This window comes from Caretta caretta, chromosome 1 (genome assembly GCF_965140235.1).
Source record: "Caretta caretta isolate rCarCar2 chromosome 1, rCarCar1.hap1, whole genome shotgun sequence".
Lineage (NCBI taxonomy): Eukaryota > Metazoa > Chordata > Testudines > Cheloniidae > Caretta > Caretta caretta.
This window is the reverse complement of record NC_134206.1, coordinates 218,308,253-218,328,814: the sequence shown is the minus strand read 5'-3', so window position 1 is coordinate 218,328,814 and position 20,562 is coordinate 218,308,253. Positions and strand designations below refer to the sequence as shown.

Below are 20,562 nucleotides of genomic sequence, written 5' to 3'. Positions count from 1 at the left end.
GCTTGCTATTGGATAAGTATGCTGGGAAAAAGGATGTATAAAAGCCTGTGTAACTTCCTGCTCTGGGTGCAGGATTTGAGATCTTATTCTCCCTGTACCTTTTTGCAGCTGCAAATAAACTCTTCTGCTTCTCCACCCCGTTGTGATTATTGGGTGAAGCACACCAGGTAGCGAACCAACCCCTGCTGTTGTTCTGCCTCTCGGCACTGGGTGCCGGCAACAAGACCACTGGGCCGTGCAGTTGACCACGGTTCCTCCAACAGTGGGTATACCTGATCCTTCAGAAGAAAGACTTAGGCCAAGATTTTCCAAAGTGGAAACCTAAAGTGAAGCGTCTAAACCCCGTATTAAGTTGCCTGATTTTCAAAGGTGCTGAGTACCCAGTAGCTCAGACTGGCCTGAGTGTTAGCCTGAAAACTAGGTCACTTTTAGGATTCCTCTACCCAGGCCACAGCAGTGAAGCTCCCAGCCTGGGTCAACACACTCCAAGGTGCAGGGCTCCGGCTCACGCTCTCACAGTAGCTGTGTAGCCGGCGCTTTGAAGCTGTGGCTCGGGCTGGGACAAATACCCAGATTTGCCCAAAGAGTCGGGCTGCCCCGGGCTGGGTTTAAAAAGGGGACTGACTGTCCTGGCCAAAAGGGGGGCGTAATGGGGAGCGGGGTGTGTCGGACTCAATTTTTCAAGGCGTGGGGTTGGCAATACTGGGGGGGGGCAGCCCATTGTGTGTGTGTCGGGGAGGGGCATTGAGCCCAGTTCATAGCCGGCCGCTTCAACCAACCACTCTGTCCACTCCAGACCACAGCAGTCTGTCCACCCAGCCCCGCCCCCCGCCCTCCAGCCAGGGCTCTCGTTTCCATGGTAACAGCAAGCAGCCGGGCGCGAGGGTCACGTGTCCCGGAAGCGCCCCCTTGTGGCCGGAAGTGACGGCGCGAGGCACAGGCAGCCCCGGAGGCCCCAAAAAAAAAAAAAAAAAAAAAAAAAAGGGGGGGGGGAGGGGAAATAAAAATAAAAAAGGGAAACCCCCCCAAACGCAGGACGCGGCGCTGGCGGGGCCGCCCGGGCCCGAGCTGCGGCACCCCCGCCCGGCAGACGGGCCGCTGGGAGCCTTCCCCGGGGGCCGGCCGCGCGGGGCTCCGCCGCCGCCCCATGAGGAGCGCGGCGCCGCGCGGAGCGGGCCGCTGGGCGGGGATCAGAGGTAACAGCCCCCCGCGGTGCCTGCCGGGCCGGGCCCCCCGCGCCTCCGGCTCTGCTGCGCCCGCCCCCTCCTCGCTTTGTGTCTCCGGCCCCCGGAGGCCCCCGACTCCTCCGAGGCCCCGGCCCCGACAGCCTCGGGAAGAGAGGCGGCGTGGGGCCGGCGGCGGGGATTTGCCTCCCGGGAGCCGGCCTGTCCCTCTTCCCCCGGCCCGCGGGGGCTCAGGCGTCCCGCTGTGTCCGCTCTCCGCCCTTGCCAGGGGAGGGCCCCACCCCGCTGCCCGGCTGTTTTCTGCCCGGCGCTGAGGTTGCGTTAAAAACAAGGGTTCACCCCCAGCCCTCCAGGACGGCCCGAAATCGCCCCCTCGCTTAGTTTCCCGGAGACGGAAGCAGTTTGGCCCTTGCCCCCATGCAGAGCCCAGCTGCGGTCATTGGGGCTGTGCCCAGGGTTAATGGGCTCACCGGTCCAGTTGCAGACTCAGTCCTGCAAACACACAAGGTGGGTAACTTTACTCATGGGAGCGGTCCCCGCACATAAAGTGACAGAGACACACAGGTAAGCTCTGGAACCGGCTTCCAAGGGCGGTGATAGACCCTCCGTCCTGGGCAGTTTGTAAGACCAGGTCGGACAAACACCGGCCAGGCATGGTCTAGGTTTACTTGGTCCTGCCCCACTGCAGGGGCTGAACTAGATCTCTCAAGGTCCCTTCAAACCCTTCATTTCTGTGATTCTGTGTATCACTGTTTGCAGGATTGGGCCCTAATTTGACCCGGCGGGTTAAACTTTTCTGTAAATGGAATACATAAATAAACAAACTCCATTGAAATTCTCTGGCAGAGGAAAAAAGTAACTAAACAGTAAAGGTGAAAAATAAATTAGCTCTTCAAAACTGATAACGTTTTAATTAATTCGGGTGTTAGTGTGGCAAGTAAAGATATTAGGATTCAAATATATATGTATACCTTGAAGTCAATAAGAGTTGTGCATGTGATGATCTACAGGATCTGGGTTGTTGATTTTTTTTAACCCAACAGTTAAAATTTCCAGTATGGGCTGCTTATGGCAGCCTCTTGTCTGCCATGGGCCACGTATGATCTTTACCTGTTGCTGTCCATTGCCTCTGATCGCACTCTAATGTTTTAGCTTTGCTCTCCTTCTCTTAGGTAACACCAGATTCTAGTGTAAGTTTTGTTCCTGAATTGATTACTTTGATTTTAAATATTTGTGTAACCTTATTTTTCTTCTCCACTCTCTGCCTCCAGCATACTGCAATTAATTTCCCCTCACCTTAACTGCCTCTTTCTCTGCTTTGGGACTGTACTGGATTGTTCTCTCTGGGTGGGTGTGGGAATGCACGGGTAGAATCAGACCTATTTAATGGTTTGTCAGAGACCTCAGATGGCTGATAATTAATGAAGATTCTCCTTTAGTTGACATGGTCCCATGCTTTTAGAGCAGTTCTATCCCTGCTGTTGCTATGATGCTCTGGATGGTCATGATGTGCAACATAGTGACATCCATGACATCCTAGGTGATCACAGACTTGTGTCAAACATATATTGTATGGCAAAACTCCTATTGACTTCAGTGGGAGCAGGATTGGGCCCTGTGGGATAAATTCAGACCTAGTATAAGCAGGTCAATTGCTGAGTAAGAACTGAAGGGTTTGGCCGGTAGAATTCAGAGATGCAAATGATCCATGAGACTATATTATGTGCATTTTCCCACTCTGTCCATGTGGAATTATTCCCTACAATATGCAAGCAGTGAAGTAAAACTATAGGTTTTGTTGTTCAGTAGGCCCTCTCCTGCATGCTAACAGTTCTCTGTGCTCCCACGTTATCTGCCTCTCAGACCCACCGCACAGTGATCCTTGCGCCTCAGTTTTGTGCTCTCCACAGGATTTGACTGGTGAGGCTCTGTCTGCTCTGCATAGATTTTCAAAAGTGACGATTTGCTTATATGGCCCAGTACCCTAAACCAAAAATATTTCTTGCCTGATGTAATGAGCAACCTGAAGTTGGTCCAATAAAAGATGTTACCTCACCCACCTTGTCTCTCTAATATCCTGGGACCAACATGGCCACAACAACACTGCGTACAACATTGGCTAGAGAGAGAGACTTTTATGGAGCTCCCTCATCTCTGGCTGTGTCCCCTGCTATCTGATTGTCATATGTGTTTCAATCACTAGAATGCTGCAGTTCCTCAGAAAGAGCTGCGCAGGTCACAGTATACGAACCACTGGTCTGGGCAACTAAATGCATCACTGATGGATCTGGGATGGGTTGAATTAAATCAATGCTATTTAAATCACAGCGTTTAATCGTGATTTAAATCAGCAAGCTGGAAACTTTTATTTAAATAATTGATTTTTAATTTTGTTTTGAACTTGTACTTTCTAATTATTTTCCTAAAGAAAAGTTGATTCTCATTGGTTGGTAACCATTAAAACATGTTGATTTTTCAGTTAATTATAGCCTTTACACTTAATTTGCTATGCTTTGTTAACCAGGAGGAGACTATATCTAGACACATTTATTTAAGCTAATTTATAGCTTAAAATACACTTATTAAGATTCTTAATTTTTACCATTTTTATTATTAGACAATCATGAGTGGTGCTTTTATTTACTAGATTATTAATTTTTTTACTCATAATTTGTGTCGAGCTCTTTTTAGGTGGAAATTGAAATACAGTTAAAGCACACAAAATCAGCATTTTAAAATTGTTTTTGTTTTATCTAACTAACAATCTTAAATGTGTTAGATACATAAAATCAAAAGTTGATCAAAACATGTTTTCCATTAAAAACTCATTATTAAATAAAGTACATACTATATTCTGACCACGACTAAAGCTCGTAGGTGCTATGATAAATCAAAGAAATAAGTTGGTAGTGAACTGAACTGATTGTTTCTGGTCAGAATATTCTTCAAGATTTTACAACTAGCAGATCTCATTCTCTCACACCAAGTTTAAATTCATATTCGTATTTTATTTATAAATTGGAAGAGGAAAACCAAGCTTTTCTGCTTTTTCAACTCCTAATCAGTTTCTTAACTTTCAGTGAACTAGTCATTGAACTGAACTAGTTGAATCAAAAGTATAACTGGGTTCAAAAAAGAATTAGAAGAAGTTCATGGGGGATAGGTCCATCAATGGTTATTAGCTGGGACTGGCCAATGGGATGGATCATTTGATAAATTGCCCTGTTCTGTTCACTCACTTGAAGCATGAGGCATTGGCCACAGTCAGAAAACAGGCTATTGGTCTGAATGGACCATTGGTTTGATCCAGTATGGCCATATCTTATGTTCTCATGAATAAACTGAAAGGAAGAAAATACTCTCTCTTTACATTCAGAAAAGGCTACTGCTGTCAAAATCCGGTTTACAGTTCAACAAACTCTTGTTCCAGGTGTTTAGCCAGTGACTTCCACCAGTTATAGTGGTTGGATTTCTTTAAAACTTCATCAGCAAATGTGTACTACTAACAATTTAAAAAATTAAAAATAATATTAATTTATTGTAGTATGTTTAGGCCTTAACATAAATTGTCATAATTTCAGATTTAATTTTAAATAGGTTTATTTTTTAAAAGAAAATGTGTTTACTTAAAATGTTTAAAAATCATCACTTTTTGTGTCCTCCCTGGATGGATCTTAAGTGACTGCTACATGTATTGTGATAGATAATACCCTGTGATTATACACTTTGGATTGGGTAGGGGCACTAGACCACAGACTAGGAAGGTGTGGGGAGATGGTTCAGGACTGGCATAATTCCTCAGCCTCTCTGGTTTCCTTCAGACATGCAGAGCCCCCATCACAAAATCTCCTCCCATTACCCAGTCAACCCCTATCTCCTGCTGCTGGAAGCCCTCTATGATCACTCAGGCACATCTTCCCCTTTTGTGAGAAACCCTTCTTGATCCCCTGGATGAGGGCTTTCCATTTCATCTGCCTCCCTGTTGATGGAAACCCTCTCCAATTCTTCCCATCCCCCATATTAGCATGACCTATCTTTCTGCTGTTGGAAAATCTCTCTGACCCTCAGAAGACCTCCCTTAGAAACCTTTCCTGATCCCTCTGACATGCATTCTCCATGTCACCCATTTCACTTCCTGCTGGTAATCCCTTACCACTCCATGTTCCTGACCCGATTCCCCCTGGCTGTGCATTCTCCACACAACTTTTCACCCCCACTGGCAGGTCCCAATCTAACAGTTAAATCAGAAACGATCAGGGGTTACAGCCCAGCCAGAAGTGTATGTCTGTGAGCAAGAAGGAAGAGCCAACCTGAGTGGGGGACCAAGCCAAGAAGGGAAGGGTTGCATTTGCGTGTTTTCGCAGCGGGATAATGGAACTGGGAAGAAGAATCAGCTGGGAAGGGAAGACAGGTTACTAGAAGCACAATATTCTTTTCCTCAGTTCACTTATGTTTGAATGGAGATGAGGGGGTCAGGTAATTGAATAACTGTTTGAATAATATACAACTGGTATTTTCCTGCCTTTATAGGAGTTTAGAGCTTGCTATGTAACTGCCTATTACAGCAGCAGCATGGCCATAAATTGTGGAAATTTGTTCATTTCACTTAAACTAATTGTGATAATAAATGACAGTTGTGTTTAAACTGAACTGTGGGCCTAACCTCTGGGTAAATTGAGACTCTTTTCTCTCAGTGCTGCAAGGCTGAATTGAGGGGCATCAACAGAGCTGAGTGGGGTCCCAGTACTGGAATAGCAGGGGGGCTGAAGGACAGGACTGAAGGGCACTGGCAGAGCTGTGTGGGGAACTCAAGACTGGCATATTTAAGTTAAAAAGCCATCTGTGATGCAATGAAATACTAGTTTGGTTCTTTTGTTAGTGTGACGTGGTTTCTAATTCTCTCCATTTAGGTCTTGAATCAGTCTCCTCTGTTTGAGATCCCTGGGACCTGTCACCATGGAGACTGAAAGCGAGCAGAACTCCAACTCCACCAATGGGAGTTCAGGCTCTGGAGGAAGCACTCGCCCTCAGATATCTCAGATGTCTCTGTATGAGCGACAGGCAGTGCAGGTGAGGAGCTAGCTGTGTTCTGAGTTGGATGGGTGAACAAGAGGGTGTAGTGAGAAGGGTCTTCTACATCCTTCACTTTGTATGCCCATTCACCTGGAGTGGGAGTGTGATCAGAGGGTTGGCATGTTTCAGACTTGGGCAGATAAGGGTTGCCAAGCCTGGCCAGACATTTAGTCCATGTAGTCCAGTATCCTGCTTCCATTTTTACTGGAGCAGCCATTGTTTCATTTTTAGTACAGCGTGCAGCCTCTTATTCTATTGAATCACATTATTGCACAGCTCTAATCTCAGAGCAGGCCATTGGTTCGTTTAGTTCAGTGTCCCAGCTCCTTTGGCTGTATTAGAACAGCCATTGGTCTTTTGTGTCTGGTACTCTGCCAGCACTGGGTCAGAGCACTTGTCCACCTAGTTTAGCATGCAAACTTCCAACTTCCTGGAGTTTATTAGGTCTAGTATATGAACTGCATGATTCAATCTGAAGTCCATTGAATCATGTATCTCCCTTTGGCTGTACCAGCTCAGGCCACTGATCCACCTACTCTGGTGTCCTGCATCCTGCTCACATAACAAATCCTGTGGCAGATGGCCCCACTACATCCTGGGAACTTTGGATGATATTTTTTTCCTTGTAGCAGTTCTTTAGATCGTTATGTCTCTCTCTGACTGCACCCCATGGGCACATGGTGTGTGGTGGCATCTGTTTTTTTCAGAGTTGTTTTCTTCTCTTTCTCCAGGCCCTTCAGGCATTGCAGAGACAGCCCAATGCAGCCCAGTACTTCCATCAGTTCATGCTCCAGCAGCAGCTCAACAGTGCCCAGCTCCACAGTCTGGCAGCTGTCCAGCAGGTGAGTTGTCATGGGACAGAAGGAAGGAATCTTCTGATACTTAGATAGAAAACCTTTGGGAGCCGGGGCTGTCTTTTTGTTCTATTTGTACAACACCTAGCATGCTGGGGTCCTGCTCCATGACTACAGCATCTAGGCATGACAGTAATAAAAATAATTATAAACTGGGGGCTTTGTGGAGAGATGGAATTAACTTTCAAGTAAAGAAGAGAGCTTGGATAGGTCCTCCAGGTCTCCATTGGGAACATATTGCTGGGAGTCACCTCACCAGCCCCTCATCCCCTTTAAATATGAAATAGATTATTATGGAGACAATGGATGCAGGTACATTCTGAAATGTGCTCAGAATGGGCAGTGACTTGCTGTTTTTTCTGAGCATATAGGTAGCCCTTTCAATGTGAAATTTCAGAGTCAGGTTTTCTGCCCTTTGTATTTTCTCTGTAATTTTTGCTTGGTTTCTTTTCAAACTTTGTTAATAGGAAGTGTTAGTAATCTGTCTCTGGCTAAAATTAGTCCATAACAATCCAACTTTTCTGTTGACTGATACCTTTTAAAAACCACTATCTGTCTACACACAGGTTAGTAGTGAGATGTATCTTGAGACGATCTGGTGCAACAGGGAATATATTCTTTTTTTTTAATGGAGGTTTATTTGTTTTGCTGTTGGACACACAATGTTCTCCATTGGCAGGTACATCTTTCAGTCAGATTGATCCTACATTGCAAATGATTTTGTGTGTGGTGGCTGACAGACTGTTGCACTTACTGGCAGATAAATTCTTCCTCAGCTGTGGCACGTCTATGGGAATCCCTGTTTCCTACCCTCGACATAGTGGGGAGGAGTACCTGGGAAGTGGATACACACAAATCTTAGTTGTGCAACAGTTCAGGTTGCTGTCCACAAAACAAATTCAACCCAAAACCACAAAGGTAAAGAAATGAGAAGTGCATCACCTAATAGTACATTCCCTCTTTTCCTCTATCCCCAGACACACAACTTACCAGTATCACAATGCCATACGCCACAGAACCCACACACCACAACCTGAACTCTACCCTCCATAGAAGCCAATCTCCCCATCTGCAACATCTTGAACTACAACACCGAACATCCATAGCTAATACTGGTGGGGAGAACAGGGTGCAGTCGGAAGAGTGGATTGAGGGGACAGAGTTCAGGTCGCAGTGTGTGGTATGTGGTGCTCCAGTTCCCTGGGGTTGGGGAAGGAGTTGTCATAGTACAGAAGGGAGGGAATCTGCTGATACTTAGATTGTAAGTGTTGGGACTGGGAATTCTTTTTTGGCTAAATGTTCGAATTGGATTAAAAGGTTCACTGCAGTTGCTCATTCTCTCCCTCTATCCCTTTCTTACAGGCTACAATTGCAGCCAGCAGGCAGGCAAGCTCCCCCAACACCAGCACCCCACAGCAGACCACCACCACCCAGGCCTCAGTAAGTAACTGCCCTCTTCCCTACATGCATCCCCTCTTCCCTTCAGAACTCAGTCAGCCAGCAGCACACAGCCACTGGGGATGCCAGGAAGCCACAGGTTATGGCAGGAAACTGTCAGCAGTAAGCGTTTGGGGCACTCATCATTATGTGGGGGTTACGGAATTGGGAGAGGGGTAGACCCCTTGGTAGTGGAGGTATCCACAGCTGGAAAGGTAAAAACTGATCTCTTGTGATTGGGAGAATGGGGATAAAGTCTGTTAGGGTGAGGAAGGGATCATGGCTCATGGGTGGAGAGAAGAGGAGTGATGAGCAGTAGGCAGCTGGATGAGTCCTGCGGGGGAGTAGGGGAGAGTGCTGTTTGGGAGGAGGTCAGGAACTTGTGTGGGATTGAAGAATCAGGGTTAATTGGAGGGGGAGAGAGAGAAATGGGGTGGCCAGCAGAAGGCTGGGGGAAACTAGTCAGAGGCTGGCAGTGTCTGGAGAAAGGCCCCCATTCCTTCATTAGGCTTTAGATCCTATTAGTAGCAGTGTTTGTGTCCATCATTACGAGTTTGATGGTAACTGGATGATGTGCAGTGTGTAAGTGGGTTAGTGTCCCAACGCTGTGGCTGACTTCGGATTCCAGAGCCTCTTGGAACAAGGGCTCCTACCGTGAGCTGCTGAGGCTATACTGCGATGGGGACCAGAAACAATTGCTTGCCCCACCCAAGATATTGCTGCTGGAAAGGGAGGGGATAATGGTGCCAAAAGTCAGTCTCTGTCATTCTCTCCCTGATCTGTCTAGTTCTGTTTTTTGGAAACAGGGAAAGGCTGGGCCTTAAAATGCCAGTTCCTGCTGTTCCCCCTGCGTGTGTAGAGGGAAGGGGGCTGGGCCTCATCTCTTTTATCCCCATCTCTTCCTGTGTGATTTGGGGCTTTTCTCTGTTTTAAGATCAATCTGGCCACTACATCGGCCGCCCAGCTAATCAGCCGCTCACAGAGCGTGAGCTCTCCCAGCGCCACCACACTTACTCAGTCTGTGCTCCTGGGGAACACCACCTCGCCGCCTCTCAATCAATCACAGGCCCAGATGTATCTCCGGGTAAGAGAAATGTGCACACAACATGCCCACACCTGCCTTTTGCTCAGTCCAGTGCTCTGTCATATGGCCACCAGAATAAATCCCTGACTCTGGACCCAGTCTCAGGCTCTGATATAGCAGGACAGGGAATGGGTTTGATATATTTTAAGCTTTAGGTTGGAAGGCCCTAGTTTCTGGAACCACCACAGGTTTGATTCTGAGCAGAGTTGACTCAGCGTTCCAAGGTAGATGTACTGAGTTCAGTATGCTCTACTGTGTAGGGAGTGCTAGTGGATGAAACCTTTAGGAACCAAGCTGTCTGTGCTTTGCATGGATGTTGAAGATCCCATGGCACTTCTCATTAGAGTAGGGTACATGTATGAAACATAGATCCCCTCCTCTCAGCAAATCTCAGGTTCAGATATATAGATCACAAAAATAAATTTCTTCCACTCTACCAATTCTGGAACAAATATTTATCTGACAAATTAATCTCTTCAGCCACTGCCCGGCTCAGGTTCATAATTCAGAATTAATGTCTGCCTCTCTTTCAATTCTGGGTGCAGAGATGGGTCTGAAAAAATGTCCTCTAAACCAGTCCTGGGTGAGGCTATACATCAAAAATTAAACCCCCTTTTTAGGAACTCTGGGGTTCAGTTATAATAATAATTCTCCCTCCTCTCCACCAGTGATGGACTCAGGTTATAATTCTCTTCTTTTCAATCACTCCTGGATGTACATCTCAAATAGATATCTGCCTCTCAACCAGTCCTAGACATACATGTGAAAATGAAATTCTGGTCTCTTAGCCAATCCTGGACAGCCCTTTGGTAAGCAGTCCAGCTGTGCGTGTGATGGAAGAGAGCTCCAAAAGGAAGCAGTTTCTGGTTTCCAGGTTCCAAGGGCTGCAGTCTGGATCACAGGGTTGGGAGGGTGGGTGATTTTTGCAGTGTGTGACACCCCAGCCCAGTGTTGCTTTGTAATTTGTTTGCTTGTGGTTCGCTTTCTTTCTTTCTCTCTCTCTCCCCCTCCACTCCTTCCTCCTCCACATCACCCAACCCACCCCCACAGCCGCAGCTGGGGAACCTGTTGCAGGTGAACCGGACCTTGGGCCGCAATGTGCCTCTTACTTCCCAGCTCATCCTGATGCCTAACGGGGCCGTGGCTGCTGTCCAGCAGGAGGTGCCACCCGCTCAGTCTCCCGGGGTCCACACAGACACAGACCAGGTCAGTGATGCCCCCCTCCTGGGGTTCGCACTCCCAACCCTTCCCACACACGCACACTCACCCCACTCTCGGATCTCTGTCTCCAGTTCAAGCTCTCCCTTTGTAGAAGGTTAACTCTGCTCTGCCTGCCTTTCTGTATCCTTGGGCCCCCTGTGGACAGTGGGGTCTGCAGGCTCCATTCTCTCTTCAGTGTGTTATTGTGCTGACCTGTCACTTCCAGAGAGCAGGTTCATTTCCTGCCTAGTTTTCTGGGTGACCCACTAGTTGGGTCATTTCCATCTTCATGACTGTTTGTTTGGTTACGTTGAGTGAAACAAATTGGTGGATTCATAGTCCAGTTCCTAGTGAGGCAGGTGCTCCACAAGAAAGAGCCCTTGCCAGTATTAATACTGACTGGTCCTGTTCCCTGGCCATCTTAAAGAGGCCAAGGATTGACTAGGCCACAGAGGCTGGGCTTTCCCTTAAAAGGTTTCCTTCAGGTCAAGCAGCATGGATGCTCCCCACCAGTTGTCTTGCCCCATCCGACCATTCTGGGTATTTCCAGAGGCCTTTTTTTGATCCCCTGGGCTCCTGCCCCACTGCAGCTGCTTCACATCTGTCTTGTCTGCTGTTTCTTTGGAGTAAAGCCAACCGCGATCACACTTGCAGATAACATTGCAATTGGAGGGGGAGTGAGCACAAAGGATGGCAGCACCAAAGAGCAAAGAGAACTGGAGAGCTCAGAGTGGGCTGCAAACAATGAGAGGAGATTTGGGCCTCCTGGGTGGAGTGCCCCGTGCCCAGGGAAAGGAGATAGGCAGCCCGAAAGTAAAAAGAGATTTACTGAGCTGGAAAGGGGATCCCAAGGTGCTATAGACAATGCTGAGGTGAATCCCAACAGCTCGAAGGCCAGGCAGACACATACAGAGGCCGTCCCATGCTGCTCATGCAGTCTGTGCTGTTAGAACCTGCTATTCTGAGAGAATGGTGCTATTTTCAAGTTCCCTTCAGAAAGTGCCATGAAATCTTTAACTTCCACCAGAGCTGGGGCAGAAGGGTGTTCAGGTTAATGTCTTCTACGAAGAGATGACCCCTCTAATAGTGTAGCACTTTCAGTATTTCTCTGAAGTATGGGCCAAATCTGAGTGCAAGAGGCTAGAGCCCATGGACTGACTGACTGACTTTGCCAGTGGAGCCAAAATGGACCTTTTATGGTGTTTCCAGGCTCCCTGCCTCTCTCTCTGTCAAACTACAGGGAAATACATGAGCATCATTATAACCTAAACAAATGGGTTGTTTTGTATGTGTGTGTTTCTAGGTGCAGAACTTGGCTGTGAGGAGCCAGCAGACCTCAGTCGTTAATGCCCAGCTGCAGAGCTCTGCTCAGAAAGCAGCCCTTCCAGGAAACTCCCAGGCTTCGGGCCTGTCACAGGCCACAAATGCCAGCCAGACCTTGGCAGTGGCTCAGGCCTCTTCTGGCAACACAGGCCAGTCCCTGAATCTGAGCCAAGGGGCAACAGGCAGTAATGGTGTCTCTGGGGGCGTGGTGGCAGGTGGTGGGAGCCAGGCCACCACAGGGGTGGGCCAGGCAGCCTCGTCTGGCCTTGGGGGCAGCTGCCAGAGGAAAGGCACTGGGGTGGTGCAGCCGTTACCAGTAGCAGCTGCCCAGGCAGTGACAGTGAGCCAGGGGAGCCAGACAGAGACAGAGAATGCAGCGGCAACAAAGAAGTCTGAAGCAGACGGTGGGCAGCAAACCGTTGGCATGAACCTGACTAGGACAGCTACGCCAGCGCCCAGCCAGACCTTGATCAGTTCAGGTAGGTGATGATCCAGCCTTTACCTCCGCTTCCTCTGTTTCCCCCTTGCTCTTGCTGTTTAGCTCCCTAACTCAGCTCTGTGACAAGGGCTGACCCTTGAAAGTCCAGCAGTGGGAACTTCCCACACATACCTCCCCTCCAGCATGCTCCCACCAAAGAGGTCCCTCCCCAGCCAGACTGAGAGGGGAAGTCTCTCTCAGCCTCTTTAGTCCTTGGCTTCTCTGCTGAAACTACCAAAAGTGGGGCTAGTTGTGGTGGTCACTTGTAGAGAGATGGGTTGGAACCAGTGCCCCAGAGGTGAAAGGGTCTGTATCCCACATTTCCCACTACCTTCATCTCCTGCTGCCCCTTTGTTGTTAATGCTGTGCACTCTCCTTTTCTTCTCCCCTTCTCTTGTCTCTAGCCACATACACACAGATCCAGCCCCACTCACTGATCCAGCAACAGCAGCAGATTCACCTGCAGAAGCAGGTGGTGATCCAGCAGCAGATTGCCATTCATCACCAGCAGCAGTTCCAGCACCGCCAGTCCCAGCTCCTCCACACCGCCACCCACCTCCAGCTGGCCCAGCAGCAGCAACAGCAAGCTTCACCTCTGACCCAGCAGCAGCAGCAAGCTCCGCCTCCCCAGCAGCAGCCTTCGCCTCCACAAAATCAGCAGCAGGCTCAGACCCTTGTGGTCCAACCCATGCTGCAGTCACAGCCTCAGCCCATACAGCTCCAGCCAGACAGCCCCTGCCTGCCAGCCACCAAGTCACCTGTACCCATTCAGTCCAAGCCACCTTCAGCCCCCATCAAACCACCACAGCTTGGGGCTGCCAAAGTGTCAGCAGCACAGCAGCCCCCACCACACATCCCAGTGCAGGTGGTGGGGAGCCGGCAGCAGGGCTCAGCCCAAGCCCAGGCACTGGGTTTGGCTCAGATTACCCCTACGGCGTCGGCCCCCCGGGGTATGCCAGCAGTGGTCCAGCCCGTCTCCCAAGCCCATGCCACTTCCCCATCATCCCAAGCTCCTTCTGCCACAGCTTCCCCCCAGGAAGCCCCTCCCCTCACAACTGGAGTCAACTTGGCACAAGTTCAAGGCACGGCCCATGTGGTGAAGAGCACGGCCTCGTCCCCAGTCATGGCTCAGGTGCCTGCAGCATTCTACATGCAGCCTGTCCAATTACCCGTAAGTGATGCCAATGGGAAGGAGAATAGGTTAGGGGTTCTTTACATTCACTTCTAGGGCACCAGTTTCAATCCAGCTGCATGCCAGTGAGATGAGATGGGGATGAAGCTTTTCCCCTCTAGGGCACTGATTCTAATCCAGCCGAGGAGTTAGTGACCAATAGTCATTCTCTCTGATATGGCGATTCAGTAGCCTTCATGAAATGAGTTGGAGCTTAGTCCTCCCCAAAACGGGGCAGGTATCTGTCACAGATAGCATTAACTGGCCTCCTTGTTGTCAGTCTTGGCAGAGGGATCAGGGGCAGAATGAGCCACAGAGCCTGAGCTCCCCTCTTCCCACTAGATGTGGGCCTTTCCAGGTCAGAGACCCTTTGTTGTGTTGTATCAGCCTCTAAGATCAGGCCAGCTGTAGGCCTTTTAGGATCCCCTGGTGGCAGGGGACTTCCTATTTTCCAGTGGTCCCTCAGTGAAAGCTACCCCCACTGCTTTCTTTATCTTCATAAGGCTGCATGGGTCCCTGTCTCAGTGTTCACAGGGACTTCATTTGGGGATCTTGCTGTGCGCCCTACTGCAGCCCTGTTGATTTTCTGTGGGTTTCACCAGGGTAGCTAAAGGTGGAATTTGGCTCCGTTGTTTCTAAACTCTGCTGTCAAGACAGTGAGCTTCTGTGACAGCTCCCAGATTCTGCAGCTCTCTGTTCCCATCCAAGACCACCACCGTATCAATCCCTGCTCACTTGTGGGAGCAGACTCTGGCCAGTGACCAACCTATCTGGAAACTGGCAGATGGCTGCCATTCCACCTCCTTCTCATGGGGCCCATCACCACAGACTGGGGACATTGTGAGTCACTGTGTCATGGCGCTGCTAAATCAGTGTGGTTGACGTAGGAGGAGGAGATGTAGAGCACCAAGATGGTGATGGCGGCAATGGAGATGTCAGTGTTGTGATGTTGTTGTTCCCTAATAGGAATGCATGGCAGCCTAGATCCATGGTGGTGGGGAACATGAGGGGTTGACCATGGGAAGGAACCAGGCTGGAGCTGGAGGGTTGAGGAGGTGCTGGCTATTTCCCTTCTGACCTTTTCGTATGTGTTCTGCTTTTCCCTGCACTTTGGGTTCCACTTCTCCCCTTACACATTCCTGGTCCTCCCACACAGGGAAAGCCCCAGACCTTGGCAGTGAAGCGCAAAGCAGAGTCTGAGGAGGAGAAGGAGGAGTTGCCCAGTGCCACTACACTCCTGCCCGCCAAGTCGTCTCCTGTGGCAGAGAGTCCCAAAACCATGGAGGAGAAGAGTGGCTTTGGAGGTGAGTGGGTAGAGAAGGGCTCTGATTGCTCGGTCTGTGGCCTGATGATGTAAAGCAGAGGGGCATGGTGATGGACAGGACACAGGCTAGATGGGCCAGTGATATGAAGTCGGATGGTGGACTGGATGGGCCAAAGGTGTGGACTGCTATAATATAGCTGGCAGGATGGACTAGATGGGCCAGTGGTCAGATCAGTTGTGGTGAGTCCTTTCTTCCTTATGAGCTTTTATTCTTCCAGAGAAATCTGAGCCTGTCCTCAGCACAACTCCAAATGCCCCCACAAGTGAAGCAGCGTCCGTCACCACCACATCTTCCCCTGCCCCTACCCTGGCAATGGTGTCACGACAGACTGGAGACTCCAAACCCCCACAGGCCATCGTCAAGCCCCAGATCCTAACGCACATCATCGAGGGCTTTGTCATCCAGGAAGGGGCAGAGCCATTCCCGGTAAGAGCCGGGGTCCACAGGGGAAGGAGTCAGAGCCGCCCTGGGGAGAAGCTGCTTTTTGTGGGACTGGTATTCTTCCATCGCTGGAGAAGTTTCTTTCCCCACCCCTCTCTCCCCTGCCCCCCAGGTGCAGTGACAAAAGAGGGGAAGGGAGGGATTTGTGCTGTAATTACCAGGGAAAGAGGCAGAGGGATTAAAGGCAAGTAGATAAGTGGGAGGATGGAAGGCAAAGTTGGGCTGGTTGATTTCTCCAAAGGTCTCTGACACAACGAATGGGACAGGGAATGTCAGCGGGTTCTTCTCTTTAGACTGACTCATAATACAGGGAAAAGGGGGCACTGCTGCTCGTAAAGAGCTGTAAATTTAAACCAGGTAAGGGAAATACTGCTTCATGTGGTGGGTCACTGTCCTTTGGAACTCGCTGCTGCAGGATCATAGAATCATAGGACTGGAAGAGACCTCTAGAGGTCAGGATATTCAAGGCGAGTGGTTTAGCAAGATTAAAGATCAAGAAGAGCATCTACAGTGATGGTGCCAGGATACAAATAATCAGTATGTCTGGTTTCTGAGCAAGCACTGGACACCAGCTGGCTGGGTCAGGAAGGAATGACCACTATGTGGTTCAAGGTCTCCCCTTCTCAGTGAGCTCTGAGAAGGATTGGGGCTGGGATCCCTGCTGGGGGCAAGGAGCCTCACTCCCTGACTCAGTTCACTTCTCCACCCTTTGCAGGTTGGCTGCTCTCAGCTGCTGAAAGAGTCTGAGAAGCCACTCCAGGGAGGGGCTCCCTCCGGGCAGAGTGAGAACCAGTCCAGCAACTCCCCAGGAGGAGATAGTGCAACCCTGGGTGAGTCTCAGCTCCAGGGAGCCTAGCTTGTATCAGGAAAACAGCTTTTCGGCCTTCTCTTGTTTCCTCTTCCCATACTTCACAGTTGGAGGTGGGTGCTGCTCTCTCCTTTCTCGAGGGACTAGGAGCATGATGCTCAAACTCGGAGATCTAGGGTCTTCATTTCTTGGGTTTGGAGGGAGGGAGGGAGAGAAGAGTCCTTACACACTAACTAGAGATCCCTGGTCAGCACTAACTTGGGCAGTCTGGATCCTCTCTGTTGGAAGCCTGGAGGTTCCAATGCAGTGCAGAGCCAATAGGGAGGGGTGAATTGAGGGGATTCCTGCCTTTGTGTGGAGGATAGGGGTGTCCATGCGTGGCAAGAGGGGAGACTCTAAGAGGCATTAGGAGAGGAATGTACCTCTCTGTTTTGCTCATGTCTTTGTCCAATCCTTGTCGTCAATATCTCAGTCAGTGGGGTTTCCATCCCATCCCTCAGGGAGGCTCTTCCACAGCCTAATAGCTCAGTAGATTCTCCCAAAACAAATGGCTGAGATTGCTGAGTGACTCTCTTGTTCCTGGTAGTAATTGGGGGCAGGGGGGTTGTGTGATTTTTCTTTGGTTGTAATAAAGGATCTCGCTCTAGAGCTGGACAAGAAGACAAACCTGCTGAAGTGCGAGTACTGTGGGAAATATGCCCCAGCCAATCAGTTCCGGGGCTCCAAGAGGTTTTGCTCCATGACCTGTGCTAAAAGGTAACACCAGGCTTTATCCCCCTCCTCTCTGACTATACTTCCCCCACAGCTGGATATGTTCCCTTCCCCAAGTTACATACAGTGCTCATTCCATCTGGACCTCCATGCAAGAACTACATTGGCCAAGTTGGGAGCTCTGTGTGCAGAGAGCCTGCTGGATTGGACCTATAACTTGGATAGTCACTGCTGAGCATCTGTCCACGATTAATCCTTTGGGGTGGTGGGTCAGGGTGTTGCACCTAAAATGCTCTTGACTCCCCCAGGAAGTGGGGTGAGGGAATTGTTCCTACACACTGAAAGAATTCTCTTCCCTCAGCAATGGTCAAGTCCACAGCTAGTTAGCAAAGGCCTGTTAATAACACTCTGCTGGCTTGTGTTAGTCCTATGGGGCCTGGAACGCCCAGATCTGGAATGTGTGTGTTTGGGGGTGGGCCGTGAGGGGAGGGAAATGTGGGAAAATCACGCCAGGAGTTGCTGTCCCAAGAGGACACAACCCAGAACATCTTGCTTTCTCCCTCTGGAGGGAGGGGTCTGGTTGGTCCATCAGCTGCTGAGTTAGTGCAGGATTCTGTGGTCTGAAAATGTTGCTTGTGCTAAAGGTCAGCACTGCTTCCTTTCAGGAGGAGGGCTGGAAGAGGGGGGACAGACCTTGAAATCCAATGGCAAAGAGGAGTCAGTCACCTTCTGTCCCCATCTAGGGGAGGGAGTAGGAGATGAGCAGGACTGTTTCCTCACTGCTTGTCTGCTCTTCTTTGTCTCAGGTACAATGTGAGCTGCAGCCATCAGTTTCGGCTGCAGAGGAAGAAGATGAAGGAGTTCCAGGAAGCTAACTATGTCCGTGTGCGTCGGCGTGGACCGCGGCGCAGCAGCTCCGAGATTGCCCGAGCCAAGATCCAGGGCAAGCGCCATCGGGTGAGTACACAGCCCCATTTGCCCTTGTCCTGCCAGACCTCTAGCCTGGCACGATGGAGCATTACCTTACTGGAGGTGTTGTCTTTTGTACCCTGGACATACTCGGTCCCCATCACAGTACTATAGTTGTCTCTGCTGCTGGCCCCTCAAGCCCTGGATGTACTCCTTTGGTTGGGACTAAATCCAAAGTCCTGGCTACTTGTAGGGCTTACGCCAAGATCCGCTGGCACTTTGGCTAAGAATCGGGTGTTCTGTCCTAACTCATTCTGCCTCTCTAAGTCACTCCCTCCTCAGAGTTCGAGTACTTCTCTCCCATGACAATGGTGTGATGTATGGCACTGCCTGTTTGAACAGTTGTTGCATTTCACCCCAGAAGTGGCTGCATTGGGATGAGTTATCCCTGCTTACACAGTGTGTGGAGAATGCATTGCAGAAGAGAAACTGCTACCAAGACCCACTGGGGCTGCTCATTCTGTCCAGTTTCTCAGATTTCTCCAGGCTGCTCTTGATGTTAATAGGTTTCTTTTAACCATCTTCCTTTTTCTCCTCTCCCACTTCCCTGGTGCCTGTAGGGGCAGGAAGACTCCAGTCGAGGCTCCGACAACTCTAGCTATGATGAGGCTCTGTCCCCCACGTCCCCAGGGCCCTTGTCAGTGAGGGTTAGTCATGGAGAGCGAGACCTGACCAGCTCCAACATGGCCCCACCTACTCCAGACCTACATGGCATCAACCCAGACTTCCTGTCCAGCAACCCCAGCCGCTGGAGTGTAGAGGAGGTGTATGAGTTCATCGCATCCCTGCAAGGTGAGGCCAAGCTCTTGCCCTGTCCTGTCCCCTCCCCTACATGTGTGACCCAATAGAGCACGAAGGGCTAACAGCATGTCTGACAGCCAGGGGTGCAGGGTGCCCAGCATGGAAGCTTGGGATGTGGGGAGCTGGGTAATCCTTTCCTCATTCTTCTTGCTTCACTCCTGGGGCTTCTAATTGAAGCAGACTCTGAGGCAGTGCAGTCAGATCCTTTGTACTCCCCAGCCTACCAGGAGAGCAGGGGCCAGGGCAGATTCTTAGAAACACCCCCTCCCCCCTTTCTTGCTCACCAGGATGGCCTGGGAGACTGGAAGCAGGAGTCCATTTTTAATGGAGTGGGAGTGTGTGGGTCAGAGACCTGTCTCACTTGGCCTTCTCTCTTGCCGCCCCCCCCCCCCCCCCCCCGGCAGGCTGCCAGGAGATCGCAGAGGAGTTCCGCTCACAGGAGATTGATGGCCAGGCCCTGCTGCTGCTTAAGGAGGAGCACCTCATGAGCGCCATGAACATCAAGCTGGGACCTGCCCTCAAGATCTGCGCCAAGATCAACATCCTCAAGGAGACCTAACGGCCTTGGTGCCAGAGGTCTCCCTTTCCCCCAACCCCAGTGGAACCACCTGCCTCGGGAGCGCATGGCTGGGGGAATGGGACCATTTCCTATGATCTTGCATAACAAAGGAAAGAAAATGAGAAAGGAAGTTTTAAATGAGTGAAACTATCACTTGGCAGCCTGTGTCTTGGTCTCTTAACGGTGCTACAAGGGGGAGGAAAACTCCCACCTGGGGCCTTGAAACTTTTCTTCCCTTCATGAAGTGCATCTCACTTTCTTTTAAATCCTTCCCCCCCATGGAGAACCAGAGAAAGTGAAACTCCTAGAAAGGGGGGAAAAAAGGACATCCTTCCACCTCAGAGGCTTCTGGAAGTAACCAGTTTTTTGCGGGGGAGGGGAAGGAGAGCTGAGCTGGCCGCTTCCTGCCACAGTGGGGCTGCTAGATCCTCAGTTATTTCTTTTGAATTTTTCACCATACCAGGATGTGATGCATGGAGTAGAACCTACCCAGTGCAGCTGCCTTGCTTATCTGTGGGGGAGGAAAGCTAGTGAATTCCAGATGTTAGGAGAGGTTGACAGGTAAGAATTAGCACTTAAAGTGCCACCTCCCATTCCGCTTTCTTAAAGCCTGCTAGACTATGGTTCTGAGTTGGGTTTAATAGCCATCATGGCACATGTACCGAACCCTGGAGGCCCAGGGCAAAAGCAGTTGCTTTGCTTTACTGTCTCCTTTAGCGGTGCAGCTTGAAGGCTGTAAATGTTGTAGTAGCTGCTCACTCCAGATTCACCCCCATTGGGCCAGCAGAAGGGGGTTTAATTAGAGCACTTCTGCCAAGGAGTTTGGAGAACAAGGGGGAGCGTTCATTTTGGGAGCCCTGCAGCCTCAGGGGTTTGTCTCTCTCCCCAAGACTGGGACGTTACTTATGGATCCAAAGCAGGAGTTTAAGAGTGCTAAGGCTCCAACCTGTCCTAGGGGACTTTTCATTTTAGTGTTCTCTTTCAGTTTGTATTATTTTGTATCTCTTCTCCACTCTCCTCAGGAGAGTGTACGGGACAAAGTTTCAATGGGCAGGACTGTACCCATCTGCCTCGGGTCTCTTTTATTTTTGGTTGTAAAACAAATATTTCTTTTCCTCATAAAAAGAATGCTTCAAAAACTGCT

At 49.9% G+C, this 20,562-nt stretch overlaps 1 protein-coding gene across 3 annotated transcripts; it reads left to right on the top strand.

Moving 5' to 3' along the window:
• Positions 1-1,009: 1,009 nt before the first annotated feature.
• PHC1 (polyhomeotic homolog 1) lies at positions 1,010-20,557 on the top strand. 3 transcript variants are annotated; one of them, XM_048822415.2, is made up of 15 exons: positions 1,010-1,196; positions 6,095-6,254; positions 6,989-7,099; positions 8,474-8,551; positions 9,483-9,632; positions 10,683-10,838; positions 12,136-12,634; positions 13,038-13,804; positions 14,961-15,108; positions 15,347-15,555; positions 16,286-16,400; positions 17,026-17,134; positions 17,896-18,046; positions 18,619-18,850; positions 19,264-20,557. In XM_048822415.2, exons 2-15 carry the CDS (start codon positions 6,141-6,143, stop codon positions 19,416-19,418), a joined length of 2,994 nt encoding a protein of 997 aa, XP_048678372.1. In that variant the 5' UTR covers positions 1,010-1,196; positions 6,095-6,140; the 3' UTR covers positions 19,419-20,557. The 3 variants fall into 3 exon arrangements, with proteins under 3 accessions (XP_048678372.1, XP_048678363.1, XP_048678391.1); XM_048822406.2 differs by lacking the exon at positions 1,010-1,196 and adding an exon at positions 1,224-1,691; XM_048822434.2 differs by lacking the exons at positions 1,010-1,196; positions 10,683-10,838 and adding an exon at positions 1,224-1,691.
• Positions 20,558-20,562: the final 5 nt, after the last annotated feature.

Excerpts from the sequence above, each read along its gene's own strand:
- PHC1 (XM_048822415.2), top strand. The coding sequence starts at position 6,141 with ATGGAGACTGAAAGCGAGCAGAACTCCAACTCCACCAATGGGAGTTCA. Across the intron at positions 10,839-12,135 it reads TCCACACAGACACAGACCAG|GTGCAGAACTTGGCTGTGAG; the intron begins GTCAGTGATGCC and ends GTGTGTTTCTAG. Across the intron at positions 18,047-18,618 it reads TCCAGGGCAAGCGCCATCGG|GGGCAGGAAGACTCCAGTCG; the intron begins GTGAGTACACAG and ends TGGTGCCTGTAG.